We start from the raw sequence: 15,349 nt of genomic DNA, 5'->3' as shown, positions 1-15,349 counted from the left end.
ATTTTGGCATACAGCTCATGAAAACCCAAAATTCCTATCTCACAAAATTAGCATATCATTAAAAGGGTCTCTAAACGAGCTATGAACCTAATCATCTGAATCAACGAGTTAACTCTAAACACCTGCAAAACATTCCTGAGGCCTTTAAAACTCCCAGCCTGGTTCATCACTCAAAACTCCAATCATGGGTAAGACTGCTGACCTGACTGCTGTCCAGAAGGCCACTATTGACACCCTCAAGCAAGAGGGTAAGACACAGAAAGAAATTTCTGAACGAATAGGCTGTTCCCAGAGTGCTGTATCAAGGCACCTCAGTGGGAAGTCTATGGGAAGGAAAAAGTGTGGCAGAAAACGCTGCACAACGAGAAGAGGTGACCGGACCCTGAGGAAGATTGTGGAGAAGGGCCGATTCCAGACCTTGGGGGACCTGCGGAAGCAGTGAACTGAGTCTGGAGTAGAAACATCCAGAGCCACCGTGCACAGGCGTGTGCAGGAAATGGGCTACAGGTGCCGCATTCCCCAGACCTGGGCTACAGAGAAGCAGCACTGGACTGTTGCTCAGTGGTCCAAAGTACTTTTTTCGGATGAAAGCAAATTCTGCATGTCATTCGGAAATCAAGGTGCCAGAGTCTGGAGGAAGACTGGGGAGAAGGAAATGCCAAAATGCCAGAAGTCCAGTGTCAAGTACCCACAGTCAGTGATGGTCTGGGGTGCCGTGTCAGCTGCTGGTGTTGGTCCACTGTGTTTTATCAAGGGCAGGGTCAATGCAGCTAGCTATCAGGAGATTTTGGAGCACTTCATGCTTCCATCTGCTGAAAAGCTTTATGGAGATGAAGATTTCATTTTTCAGCACGACCTGGCACCTGCTCACAGTGCCAAAACCACTGGTAAATGGTTTACTGACCATGGTATAACTGTGCTCAATTGGCCTGCCAACTCTCCTGACCTGAACCCCATAGAGAATCTGTGGGATATTGTGAAGAGAACGTTGAGAGACTCAAGACCCAACACTCTGGATGAGCTAAAGGCCGCTATCGAAGCATCCTGGGCCTCCATAAGACCTCAGCAGTGCCACAGGCTGATTGCCTCCATGCCACGCCACATTGAAGCAGTCATTTCTGCCAAAGGATTCCCAACCAAGTATTGAGTGCATAACTGTACATGATTATTTGAAGGTTGACGTTTTTTGTATTAAAAACACTTTTCTTTTATTGGTCGGATGAAATATGCTAATTTTGTGAGATAGGAATTTTGGGTTTTCATGAGCTGTATGCCAAAATCATCCGTATTAAGACAATAAAAGACCTGAAATATTTCAGTTAGTGTGCAATGAATCTAAAATATATGAATGTTAAATTTTCATCATGAAATTATGGAAAATAATGAACTTTATCATAATATGCTAATATTTTGAGAAGGACCTGTATTTGCCCAGATGCAGAGTTTGCGCCATCTATGGTGTCAGACAGAGCAAACAATGGACTACAGTCTTCTACTCCAGCAGCTCCATCTATCGCAGATAACCCACCCCTTACTACAACCTCCATAACTTCTATGCTGCCTTCATCAGCCTCTAGACATGGATGTCCTTTACCAGGTGACACCGATGCGTGTCTCAGTCACACTGCATATGTGTCTGCAGAAGATATCCTGCGCTTACCTAAAGGTCCACATCCCATGGCACAAACAAAGCGAAAGCGTATTAAGAATCCTAACCGATACACCTGAAAAGCAGACGATCCACAAAGAGAGGGAAAAGAAGCAGCAGCCAAAAAAGCAAAGTAACATAAAAGAAAAAGGAAAGCTGAAGAAAAAACAAATCAGGAAGAGAAACACAGTGAGCAGCAGCTCTGAGAGCGATGTTCCCGTCCCACTTGATGACACATCTGAGGATGAGAGAAGTGAACCAGAAAGCACAGACCTGTTGGTGACTTTGTTATAATTCCCTTTGCAACCAAACACAGGAGCTATACCCTTAGATTGGTTTGGCTGACAATCTGGAAGGCGAAGAAGTGAGTTCAAGATTTCTTCAAAGAATCAGAGGGAGGACAGCTAAAGAGAACCCAACCTTTGTTTTCAAGGAAGATGATGTGGCAGTTTTCCCTCAAAGCGAAGAAGCTACCTCCACCTCAAAAGGCTGGAGGACCTGCACTGAGAGAGTAGAAATAAATATTTCACGGCAACCTTGAGGTGTAGTTAAATTGTTGAGAAAACCACAGTATTGTTTTTTGTGAGTTCATTGCAGTTGTTATACTGTGACAGTGTTCAATTGTTGTATCCTCATTTTTATTAAAATATTTTTAAACAATACACTTGTATTTGACTTGTTATATGTAGTTTAAAATTCCCTTTAGGATAATTCAAAATGACACTCGGGTTTAAATTGGAAAAAGTAAATAGGTCCATTTACCCCCTGACTTTGACCAGACCACTTTGTTTTTAGGATGTCATGGATGCATTCTTAACATCTCCACCGACAAGAAATATCCTGACATAAATGTAGACGTTTTGGTTTTACTTGCGTACCACTTTCCCTTGCCTAGAGGTCAGCATAAGTGAGAAATGGCTCAATTTACCCCACTCTCCCCTACATGACAATGTTTTAATTACAATCTCCGTTCACAGGGCAACAGTAGACATGAAAATGCCGTAACTCCCCAGCAAAACGGGGAGAAAATGAACACTTTGTCTGAGAAACGTCGTTAGGTTCAAAAGTCAGCAGCAAAATTAAGTACTCTGCATTCCAGCTTTGTTATTTGTTGGACCACTTGTTTGCTGAATATTGGACCATTTGCACGTTGCTGGACGCCACCAGGCCTCCTGGCATTTTCGGCCATTTTGTATCCAGGACAGTCCGTGCCTACAGATCCCGTCGCCCCCCATGGCTGATGAGACAGGGGCGTCGCAGTCCTGAGGCCACCGTCAACTATATAACAGAGGATGAGACGACCCACCATTTGCCTTCAGCTGGAGACTCTAACACGGTTACCAACATCTGAAGCATCATCTGGAGAAGAGTCCCGAGTGGATTTCATTTATTCTCCTTCGTTGGCCAACGAAAAATTCATAAAAGAGGTTTCTGGAATAAGAAGGCCAGAAATTTCACTTTGCCTATCGAAGACGTGAGCTTAACACGTAACAAAAACCCACGGAGTTTCAAGGAGACGAATCGCCACCTTGTTTTGGTTCTAGTCTACTGCTGATGGTCAGTTCATATTTTCCCTTTTTGCCAAGGAGGACAAAGGACGAAGATTGACCGCTTTTCTTGAAGTTAACTGTGGACGCACATTAACTTCCAACTTCCACCCCACTCACCCTCAACTCCGCTCAGAAGGAAGACAACGACAAGTAAAACCCATCCTTTATCTTTATTTCTTTCTTAGAAAGTCTGGGCAGGGTACAGGAGGTTTTAGTGCGATGAGATTCGCTATTTAATCTAATGTGTTCTGAATGATATGTGCATGTAACCTTTTTATTGAAACTTTCATGTGCCAGGTTGGATGTCTGGAAGCCGCTGTGATACCCAGCTTTGTGTGTGTCTTGCGGGGTTATTGAACACCTGAGAGCAAGCGCAGGTGAGACTGGGCTGTTAAAATAACCTCATGGTGAAATTCACCATTTTCTTTGTCTTCAACCTTACTGCTTACTAGCTTGCCGCCAAAAGTTTTATAACCCTTTGTCTGCTCACCTCAACCAGCGTTGGGGGAGGATTTATGACTGAGTATAACTGAGTTACAGTTTGAGCTGTGCCCCAACCTCCACTCACCACCACATCCCTTTTGTCATATTATCATTTTTGCCATAACTGCTGGTTTGATCCTAAAACTGCTGTTTTGCTTTATTTTGTTTAGTTAGATATTTTACCCCTTTTGTGTAGAACTTTGCATGTTTGAGTAGGTGAAGATTATTAAATCGGAAGAGCGGATTGTATCAGGGCTGTGATTTAATAAATGTTCACATAGATAAACAGAAGGTGTTCTGTGTTTATTTTGTACAAGGGTGATTCGTCAGTCAAGATAAGGTTGAAGTTCCACACGTTTCGGCAGAAATGGTCGATTAAACAGTGACATCTCTGGTAACAGTTATTAATTATTACTGAGTATTTAACGGTTGTAATTATCAGAGGCGTTGAGCCACAATTACAACACCAGATGACATCTCTGGTCTCGATTCATAAATGAGGATTTTGGTTAAGAAATAAATTTTGTCAAATTATGATTTTTAATTATAATTATTGATAAACATTAATTAATCAATAATCATAATTCTAACATATTGTTGATATCTTCATCTTTTGTGGGTTTTAAATTGGTCGGCATGTTGTGTGCATTAATTTCTACAGATTTCAGTCAGCCAGGTCATCCCCAAAAGAAAGATTACATTTTTCCCATCTACACGACAACGGAGACCAGGTCGTTTTCAAACAGTTGCGCTCTGGAACCTGTTCTCAAACTGAAGAACTGTCAATGTGGGCATGTGGATAATTACTCAGCCTGACTTGCATGAATTCTGGTGCATTTGGGCCCCCAAGGCCCAACCAGGTTACACCTACTATGTCTGAAAAGTACTTGACTAAATGAACTGTAGCTCTGCTGAATGGTGCAGAGGTTTAAATCACCAGCAGGGGGCAGACGTGTTTTTTTTAAACAATAATTAATATTTTTAATATTAATTAGCTCTTTATATATTTCAGTTTTGCAGTAAAAAAAAATGTTAACTGTGAGTGTAGCTGTGAGTTCTGAAACATCCTAATGTTAAAATGTGTAAAAAGAGTTTTAAATTAATTTTAAGCTGTCATTTCAAAACTGCTGATTCATAACAAAAACACAACTTTAGTAAGCGAGATTACATGTAATTCTACATTAACTGGTAGTTATTAATCTATTATTAGGAGATAAACTTGATTTTTATTATAAAAGAGAAAATGACCCCAAATTGCCAAATAAAAACATCCATCCATTTTCTATACCCAGCTTCTTCCATAGTGAGTCACAGGGGAGCTGGTGCCTATCTCCAGCAGTCTATTGGCGAGAGGCAGGGTACACCGTGGACAGGTCACCAGTCATCACAGGGCAACACAGAGACACAGGACAAACAACCATGCATACACCCATCCATAACTATGGGCAATATAGAAAGACTAATTAACATAACAGTCATGGTTTTGGCCTGTGGGAGGATGCCGGAGTACCCGGAGAAATCTCATGTATGGACGGGGAGAACACGTAAACTCCATGCTGAAAGACCCCTGGCCAGGAGTCAAGCCCAGGACCTACTTGCTGCAAAGCCAGTACTACCAACTGCACCACAATGCAGTGGCAAATTAAAACATCAGGTGATCACAGTTATTTAATACAACATTTCTGCTTGAGGGTCGAGTGGTTCCAATAAAAATTGTGACATTCAGATGTACGGTAAATGCATATCCGGCGCTATTCAAAGTATAAGGATGTTGTTCAAGGATGTGTAGCAGGTCATTAAACAGCAAATGAGACTTCTGGTTGCCTTTAAAAGGACCACTGATGTTGATCAGGCTGCAAAGGATTTTAGAAACGCCACCTTGAGTTTAAACCCCACTGCAGTCACTAACTATTCGTATAAGAACACAAATTACACAAACTACAAAGATGCAGAGGTATTTTCCCATGTTGGATAAAGTTAATATCAATGGATGAACTTTCATGGATGAAACAGTCTGGATAATGGTAATCATTAAAGGACCAATGAAAGCCTACAAAATCCTAAGAAATATGTCAGAACATCAGAACTGAGTCTAAAGAGAACGCTGGTTTTGAAGCAAGGCAGCAAGTTCTGACTTTACCACATATTTTCATAAATTGTATGAAAAGACATGTAACCATATTTCTTCTCAATATCTGACATTAAATCAGATTAAACATTTCCTGTTTTAGTTCAGTTAGGATTACAACAAAACTCCTGATCTCAGTCCCATAGAAATGGGTGAACAGAGCTGAAAAGGTGTTTGTGAGAAAGGTGGCCTACAAACCGGACTCACTTCCACCAGTGATGACAGGAGCAATGGGCCAGAATGCCACTAAACCACGGTGAGAAGCTTGTTGGAGGATAAACTAAATGTATCATGCAAGTAAAGCAGTTTAAAAAGGAAATTATTGACATTTCTGAATATTGAGTAATAAAAAATATTATTATGTTGCTATTTAGCAGGCAGACATGATTTTGTAAATCCTAACTCTATAACTCCTAAACCCTATACTTTTCTCAGCAATAACATGTAATTTAATCTATTATTCAGATACATCTACAGAAAATGTATGAACGTTTATGTGCAGTACTGATAGAAAGTTAAGAAAACGTTTGTCTCAGCTGCACAAAAAGATCAGACTATTGACTGAAATGTATTACAGAAACTGCTTCTGATATACACAGGATGAAATATTTGAATATTTTTGATTTCGTTGTGTTTAATTTGATACTACTGAAGTAATCTGAGATTTGAGTGATACGGCCCTCTGCCCAGAGCCCCATTCTGTCAGGGGATGCCACAACTGCTCAGAAATAAATTATGCAGTACTACCTTTTTAAATGTTGTTCCCATTTTTATTACAACACTGTTGTAGATGAAAACCTTTATTTCAAACGTTTCATATTGACACATTGGTTTCAATGTGTCATACAGAAAAAGTTAGCCCAGGTTTTAACTCACCAGTGTATTGTGGTTTTTTCCACAAAACTTCCAGCTCAGGTTTGACCACCCTAAATATTTTAGATTTAAACCAAGAAAATGAAAATCTGGTGAAATCACCCTCTAATTTAGCATAATCTCATCTCATCAGATACCAACTTCAGTGTCAGTCACCAGCAGCACTGTGCAGCCATATTTTTTCATAGAGCTTAATCTGCACAACACAAGAGGAACCAAGAGCACTCAATCTGCGGTTCAGTAAACGAACAGAGCAATAAGCGACAGAAAACTCTTTCAGGGCAGCAAGTGATGATGACTTTTTTTTCTCTGTGCTTGTTCCACCCTCGAATCAAAGACTCCCTGGGTGTTGAGCCATAAGGCCACATAAAAAAGCACCTCAGCAAGCAAGAAAACCGCAATAAATATACAGGTCAAACTTGGACTGAATTAATCTGCTCTTAATAATCAGAGCTGACCTTCCCTCCATCCAGGACTTATACAGGTCAAGGGTCAAGAAAAGAGCTGCCAAAATCTCTGCAGACCCCACACACCCTGCACATAAACTGTTCAGAGTTTTACCTTCAGGTCGCCGCTACAGAGCACTGTTTACTAAAACCAGCCGCCACAGTGACAGTTTCTTCCGCCAGGCTGTTTCTCTGATGAACATTCAATAGAGTACAAAACAACAGCATACAGATGTTGCAAATGCACCTTTTTATTAGATATGTGTACATTGTAAATTTGTATATTCTGTAATGCAAAAACAAAACCAAAGAGCAAAGTGTACCGGAGGCAAATTCCTTGTTAGTATGCACGAACTTGGCAATAAAGCTGATTCTGATTATTCCAGATTATGACTAAAACTAATTTGGGGGAAAAAAAACTTAAAAAGGGGAGTTTAGGTTTAGTAAAACTTTCTCATCTCCTCTTTTAGTATCAGAATTAGAATTATTCCGACCTGAGAGAAATGGATGGGTGTTTATTTGTGTTTCCGGACAGCCAGCCACTATGTCGGCGAGACTTGACAAAAACACAGACGTGACAAACATGTGAGCGTGAAAACGAGTCGGTCTTCCGGGCGCAGCGGAAGACCGAGTTAGTCTTCAGTGAGGAAGCAGACAGAGAGGATCATGCGGCGGAACTGGTTTCTTTCCCACCATCAGCATCACTCCAATCTATCCAAACCCAGCTAAGGAATAATGTCGAACAACACCACGGAGGTGCAGGACTACACTTGCGTGCGCTTTGGTGTGTCCACCGTCTCCTTCTCGGTTCTTCTCTTCTTCAACCTCATCATCAACTGGACCATAGTTCGGGAGAAGCGGTTGCGCAGCCATGCGCGCTTCGTGCTGGTCTTCCACCTGCTGGTGTCCGCTCTGGTCCACCTTGGCATGAGCAGCGTCTTCTACTACCAGAACTACCTGGACGCACGGCCGGGCCGCTCTGCGTGCCTGGCCATGATCACCGTCCTGATCAGCAGCGCCTCCAACATCCTGCTGACGCTCACGGCCATGGCTCTGGACCGCTTCGTGGCCGTGTGTCACCCAATGCGCTACACCTCTGTCTGCACCGCCGCGTACTGGCCGTGGCTGCTGGGCGTGCTCACCTGGCTGGTGGCCCTGGTGATCCCCCTCAGCCTGCTGGGGAGGGGCCAGCTGGGGGGGGGGCGCCAGGGGTGAAGACCACGACGGGTGCGCCCGGGACCAGCTGAAAAAAGGCGATCTGGAGAAGGTTCTATTCATCGGGATCTGCACGCTGCTCATCCTCTACAGCTACGTCAGGATTCTGGTGGAGGGACGGCGGCTCGGAGTTCTCAACCGGCGGAACCGGGCCGGCTGCAGGACCATCGCTCTGCACGGCACCCAGTTGGCCGTTTACATCCTGCCCAACTTTGTGAGCTACATGTTAACAGTTATGACCAAGCGAAATATTATTAAGCCAGAGACCAAAGAACTGTCTGCCGTCGTTATCTTTGCGTTCTTCAGCATGGCGCAGTGCGTGGCGCCCGTTGTTTACGGCTTGCGCAAAGAGGAACTTCTGGAGCAGCTCAATCGTCGGTTCCCCTGCTGCTCCCGGCATCTGAAGGCTGCGCTCGGCTGGACTGTGAGAGCCAACTGGCCCCATTCACAACCCAGAGGAAGGTAGGTTATATCCCGCTGACCCGTCCAACATCTTTCTCCTTTCTGTGGAGTTATGCAGGAGGGCCTAACCAAAGACATAATTAAATAATTCATTAACTTACACTTCTTTTTTCCCACATTGTTATCCGCACCACTTTAGAGCAACAGCATAGTTAAAACCTCTAGAGGCGTTTGGCTTGGTTTGTACCACCCAAAGCTTTCTGGAGGCGCTTCTGCTGATTCTGCATTCCTGTTCTTATAAGGAAACAAGGGATGTTAAGAAGTAAACATTTTTATTTTAAATACGTTTTATAATAATTCACCTTAGTTGATAACATCTCCAGAAGATGAAGGGTTGTTGGTGGAAGATCAATACCATCCAGAAGATTTTAACCTAACATTGTCCTATCTGATAAAAGCTTTACTATATAGGCTCAAAATATTATTTACTAATACGTTATTTGATACTTTGTTAGGGTAAGAAATGTATTCTAAATTACAATTGCATTAAAATATAGAAACAAATGATGGTATATTCTGAAAAAAGACAAGCAATATTTTGCAAATGATTTCATTTAAAGTTTTATGCTGAAAAAGTGTTGCATGAATTCTTTCGTCTGCAAGGGGTCATTTGAATCAGTTCCTCTGATTGGAAAGTGAAGCTTTTGATTAAATTTAAAGTTAGCTGCAAGAATTTGTAACTTCCTGTGTTGCATTCTTTCAATGTTCTTTTTTTTTGTTTGTTTGTTTGTTTCTGAATTTCTCCACTATGTGATGAAACACTTAAGGCAGGTCAGGTTAACACCCACGCTCCAGTTTTTAGCAAATCAGTATCGGAAAATGTCCGGAATGTCAGTTCTGTATTGTCTTGCTCAAATGAGCAATAATTTTACTGAAAATAGTAAGATTCAGATGGCGGGATCTGTTTCCCTAAATCCTGATTCCAGTTTAATTTTTTTTTTTGTGCCTTTTTTGCAAAACCATTAAAGCCCGAATGAAGACAACCTGCTGCTGTCACTGAATCACCAAGCAATGTGGTCACAACCTCAGGATAGCTGGCTTCTTGGCTTGAGGGTGTGTTGCAACACTACCAGATGGTCTGTGGCAGGATGGTCAGGGTATTTAAGGGAAAAACACACAGAAACCACTGCAGTGTGGTCCTTATATTCCACTTCCCAAAATTACTGTCCTATCACTGACAAATAACCTGCTAGGTTACTGTCAGTAAACCTAAATGTCTGGATGTGATCCCATTTGAACGTAGTTTGGTACACATGCAGGACCTGGATGGGCATGTAAAAGATTTGATTTGCAGTTCGCACATCTGAAGCTGGCACCAGAGCGCAGAAGTCGTGCCATCATGAACGGAGCAATGTACTACAGGCAGTTGCAGGAGCATCTGACAGTAAGTCAAAAACAGTGATTGAAGGGCACCAGACACAGGAGATGATTCATGTACACGTGATTCATGGTAAAAACTGGATTTATTTGTCTTGCAAAAATGACTTTATATGATATTTATTTTTAATTAGCCCTATATAAATAATTGAACTGAATGACAGGCCCCGCATACATGTCTGCTAAACAATATAGCCACCTAACTTCATGCAAGCCCAACGCTCGTTCTGTCTAATGCATGTACGAGGCATCCTCTGTGTGTGGTGGGCTTCCCTCACTGTTGTGACTGACCATCAGACGCTCCTGCAACCACCTGTAACACCATTGGTTCACTCGTGATGTCTCCACTTCTGTCCTCTTGTGATCATTCAAGATGTGTCAGCCTCTTGCAAATCAAATCTTTACAAGTGGTCTTCTTGGAGTTTAACTCGGGGCTTAGGTGTTATGATAACCGAGTATGCACATCAAGATGCTTTTCAACTCAATGCTGATAGCAAGCTGGATGATGAACCATGAAATATTTATGGTCTATTGTTTCCTAGAGGAATTTCAGTTCTTGATTGGAAAATTCTAAGTTTTCCAAGACAGACTGGAAAAAATATGAACGTCCCTCTTTTAGGCGGTTTGTTTTTATCATAGCAAAGTAAAGTTATAGCTTTCATTTCTGCAAGCAGCATAATGGCGTGTTTACTTATAATAATTTGCAGAAGTGTTCCTGAGTCTATTTATTGCAGTGCTGCCTGACGATGTTTCAGATAAGTAACTTTCTTTATTCCTAAAATTTAAAGCATCTGCAATTTTTTTGAATAGTGAATCTCTCCTTATATTTACTGAAGACCGACACATCTTCTTTAACCCACCTTAGTCACATTTAGGACACTCAGGACCCAAACAGATCCTTGCAGAAAAATGTCTTTACCTTTCAAAGCTTAAATCTTTTCATCAGCTTTAGTCCTAATTATAACTATGGAGTTTTTATTCATTTTTGAAATATTATTTACATGTTTATGCCACATATTTAATCAAGAAAAATACAGACATTTGGTGAATGCAGTGCAGAGTGGAATGCTTGCAGTGTAAATGGGTTATCCAGACTATTATATATACCGTACTATATCTTATTTCTATGCAATGAATCATACAAAATAACAGTGGGAATCAGCTTAGACTTATGTTTGTTCTGCTGATAACTAGTAATTTAATAGGAAAAATGTAAGAACTATTGACAGCTATCACCTTATGCAGTGGCTACATTTTATTGTATCCAAATAATGTTGTTTGGATGGCCGTCAATAGGGCCCATTTAGGCTGAGGATCCTGTGTTGTCAGTGTGCAGATAGCTTTTAGACGTGAGGTGGCCATTTTTAACCGTGATCCAAACCTTGAACCTCGGGGAAAATATATTATTATTATTATTTAGCATGAATACAAAATTTTTACTATTAAAAATGGAAATAATTGGCTAAAGGACCCAGTTGGGCCCTGGGGTCCCTGCAGGGCTAGGTTGCCTTCTTTGGATAAAAACTGATATTTTCAATAAAGTTGTCCAGTGGGAAATTGTCACTCAGGATCTTTCCCTATTTAAAGTAAACAGCGTTAAGTCACATGAACTGTCTAAATAAAGGTTCACATTTCATGCAACATTTAGACCACACAGATGTGTAGATGCTGACAGAGCTGAGGGAGGCATTTTTGGTTGGTCTGCAGCTGCTCCAAAACATTAGTTGTCAATTTTCTAAACAAGATTAACTACACAGGAACTAAGAGCGTCTAAAAAAAGCCAATGTGCTTCAGGTCGGGTATTACAGCAATTACTAACACTGTCTTTCCTCATAATAGGTGTGTAGTAGATTTCAAAAGAGTTCAAAGAGGTGCATGAGCTCATTGGCTGTTTTCTGTACCCTTGTTTTCTCATTCAGGGAGCGGACGCTAACTGCTCAGACCATCATCTCCCTGGAAGTCCCACAAGAAGACCGGGAGGTAGAGACTGGTCCGCTACCAGTTACCAGTTTCTCACATGACTCACGTTCATGCGAAGGAATTACGGACAAATCCTGATGGGAAAAAGCTGGTCAGCATTAAGATGCGACAGGAAAACCTCGCTTTCCAGCAGATATTTTAATCTGATGCTGTAAGGAACTCAGGAACCACTTTTAATTAATCCTTTCATAAGACCATTTAAACAATCTGCATTGAGTCGAGAAAGCTATACCTTGCCTTCTAATTTTTTCCATCGTCTGGTTCCTCCTCCGAGCTTAGGTGGAGCAGTTATCCGATTGTAGAACTCCTTGGACAGGTCAGGGTGACTGATCAGGCTACAATCCACCTAAATCTGACCTCTTTTGGGATTATCTGACTGACATGGGAGATATATTTGAACATACAGCCACCTGGATGTTTTGTGTCATTCATACTGTGGATAGTTAAAACTGTGCAAAGCCTTAAAATCCTGATCCACTGATTTCTTCACACAGAAATCAGCAGAGGGGACTGCATAGATTCGGCTCACATGAAGACATTTTATTTCCCAGGGAAGGAAATTATGATTTAGCCTGGGTTGGAGAAACATCAAAGCACAATTTAGCACAAGTGTTTGTAAAAGGGTAAGGTTCTTTTGTATAAAAACTACTGTAAGTTATTTGTATAGTTTTACCTTTAAAAACTTTAAACGTATTTCTTTTTTTTATTAGGGTCTAGTCTTTGAAGAAAAGGAGATAGACTTTGTAACATTTCTTCTTTTAGACAGATGAAAAACACATAGATGGTCCACTTTCTGCTTCTTCATCAGACCGTTATGCAACTTGCAACCTATTTATTTAAAAACTTATAACCCTTTTTGTTTAAGTTTTTACAACTGAGACCATAAGCTACAGAACATTTCAAAATGTGAATTTCTTTCTTGAATTTTTTTCTGCAAATCTGAGAACACCAGAAAAATAAAAAAAAGAATATTAAAAACATTAAATTTTTAGCATCATTTATGCATTTTGCCATTGTGTTTCTGCATAGTTAGAAAAACACAGTGCCATGGAAAATCCACATTATTTTAATAAATTTCACAACCCACACCCAAACTCTAATTGTTTGATCTACAGAATCAAGATATCACTTGAATAGGACCTGTCTGACAACATGAAGTAGGCTAAAGGATCCCAAAAAGCAACATATATCTATCTGGAAAGGGTTATGAAGCCATTTCTAAAGCCAGGGTAGAGGTCCAAAGCCAAAAGCACTGCTGACCAAAAAGAACACATTGGCCCATCTCACATTTACCCAAAACGTTTTGATGATCCTCAAGATTTTGGGAAAATATTCTGTGGGCTGATATGAAAAGGTAAAACATTTTAGAAGGCATGTGTCCCGTTACATTAAGCATAAAGCTAATGCAGCAATTCAGGAAAACCTTGAATATCAGTCACTACCAGAAAATCCTAAAGGAGAATGTTCAGCCATTGAATTGGGACCTTGGGCTCAAGGGCATTTGGGCTTGCAGAAAAAATCAATGACCCAAAGCACAGTAGCAAGTCCACCTCTAAATGGTTGAAAAAGTGGTTCAGGAGCGGCTTCCCCTATAATCATTTCATCTCTAAACTCTGTTGGCTCAGTTTTGCTGGCATGTTAAACTAGCATAATTTGGATAAAAGAGGCAGAAAATTGCATTGGCTTTCCCATTTATCTTTTTTCCAGTTGATTTTTAAGTCCTATAAACTTGTTACACAGAGGTTACAAACACAATCTTTTTTACAGTTAACCTTTTGCTTACACAAACTGCTAAAATTTACAGCTAACTCTAATCCAGTGATTGGGAAATGCTAACTAAACCTTAGAGTTAACTTTGTTGGAAAATTCCCAACAGATCCAGTATTCTAGATAACTTAAACAAACATAAGCATATGTATAATGTCCCATTTATTGTATTAAACTATGCTAGCTTTTGCAGAATCACAGTTAGCTTTATTGTCCAGGTTTGAGCACACGAACAAGGAATGTGACCACTTTGCTCTCAATGTTCAAACATTTCAATATAAGTATATACAAATTGGTGGGAAGGGCATAAAAAGGATGGCAAATAAATATATAAAAAAATATATATACAAACAGTGGTTTTTGTTAAGCTACGTTGGTTTTGTTAAAACTGCTAAAGGTTCCAGCTAACTTTTCGCTTGTTAAGAAAACGCTAGCTAAAAGGTACAACAATATTGTTTATTAACCAAACCTTTCTGTAGCATTTAATGAACATTCACAGGACTTTCCCCCAACTTTCATAAAACCCGGTAACCTTAAAAAAGTTATTTTTTAAAATATATGCAAAACAAGGTTTGTCTAACAAAAAACAACAAAGAGAAATCAGACCATTTCATTAGAAGTAGATTTTGTTGACCCTTTACACCAAAACATTTCACATATGTGACTTCATGATTTTTTCACATCATGTTTTAATTCATTTTATTTAATCACTAGAACCTTAGTGGTGACATAATTTACTCTGTTTTTCTCTAGTGCTAAATAAAACAATGACAGTGTGCATTATCCCCTCCAAAACGCAAAACAGGACACACGACATAATATACCAAAACATTTTTTAAATAAAGGCAACACCTTCGATTACATCGCATTATGGTTTCAATCATTACATCCCCTTTTTTGTTACACTCATAGTGAATGTTCTTACATTATGTGAACAAGTTGATGTAGCTTCACTAGTGAGGTATTTCTATTAATAGCGGTCTTCCATTTTAGCAGATGTGTTTAGGTTACAGGCTAGATCACGAAATCGTGTCAAACCAAGCAAATAAACTGATAAGATTGTGAAACAGGTTTCCTATTTGCAAATCTAACACTCAAATTCTAATAAATTGGTATTTCAGCCTCTTCTGTTAATAGATGGATGGTTTTTTGGTCCCATTTCACAAATGTATGTTTAATTTGCTCCCTCAGTCTTTAGTTTTAAATTAAACAGAAACTAAGAGAGGTTATTTCTCAGCAGTAAAGAGAAAAGATGACTTAGTTAGGTTGCAAAATAACCATCCAAGCAATGCTGACATATGCTCCTAATTTCATTAATACAGGTCCTTCTCAAAATATTAGCATATTGTGATAAAGTTCATTATTTTCCATAATGTCATGATGAAAATTTAACATTCATATATTTTAGATTCATTGCACA

At 40.1% G+C, this 15,349-nt stretch overlaps 1 protein-coding gene across 1 annotated transcript; it reads left to right on the top strand.

Annotated features, from left to right (window-relative positions):
• Nucleotides 1-7,417: 7,417 nt before the first annotated feature.
• On the top strand, nucleotides 7,418-15,050 carry zgc:194312 (uncharacterized protein LOC794943 homolog). Its single transcript, XM_047385126.1, is given in 3 exon segments — nucleotides 7,418-8,343; nucleotides 8,345-8,805; nucleotides 12,102-15,050. Coding segments are annotated over 3 exon segments (1,080 nt in total). The 5' UTR covers nucleotides 7,418-7,863; the 3' UTR covers nucleotides 12,241-15,050.
• Nucleotides 15,051-15,349: the final 299 nt, after the last annotated feature.

The sequence above is a fragment of the Girardinichthys multiradiatus genome, chromosome 14 (genome assembly GCF_021462225.1).
Source record: "Girardinichthys multiradiatus isolate DD_20200921_A chromosome 14, DD_fGirMul_XY1, whole genome shotgun sequence".
Taxonomy (NCBI): domain Eukaryota; kingdom Metazoa; phylum Chordata; class Actinopteri; order Cyprinodontiformes; family Goodeidae; genus Girardinichthys; species Girardinichthys multiradiatus.
This window is presented reverse-complemented; position numbering and strand designations above follow the sequence as displayed.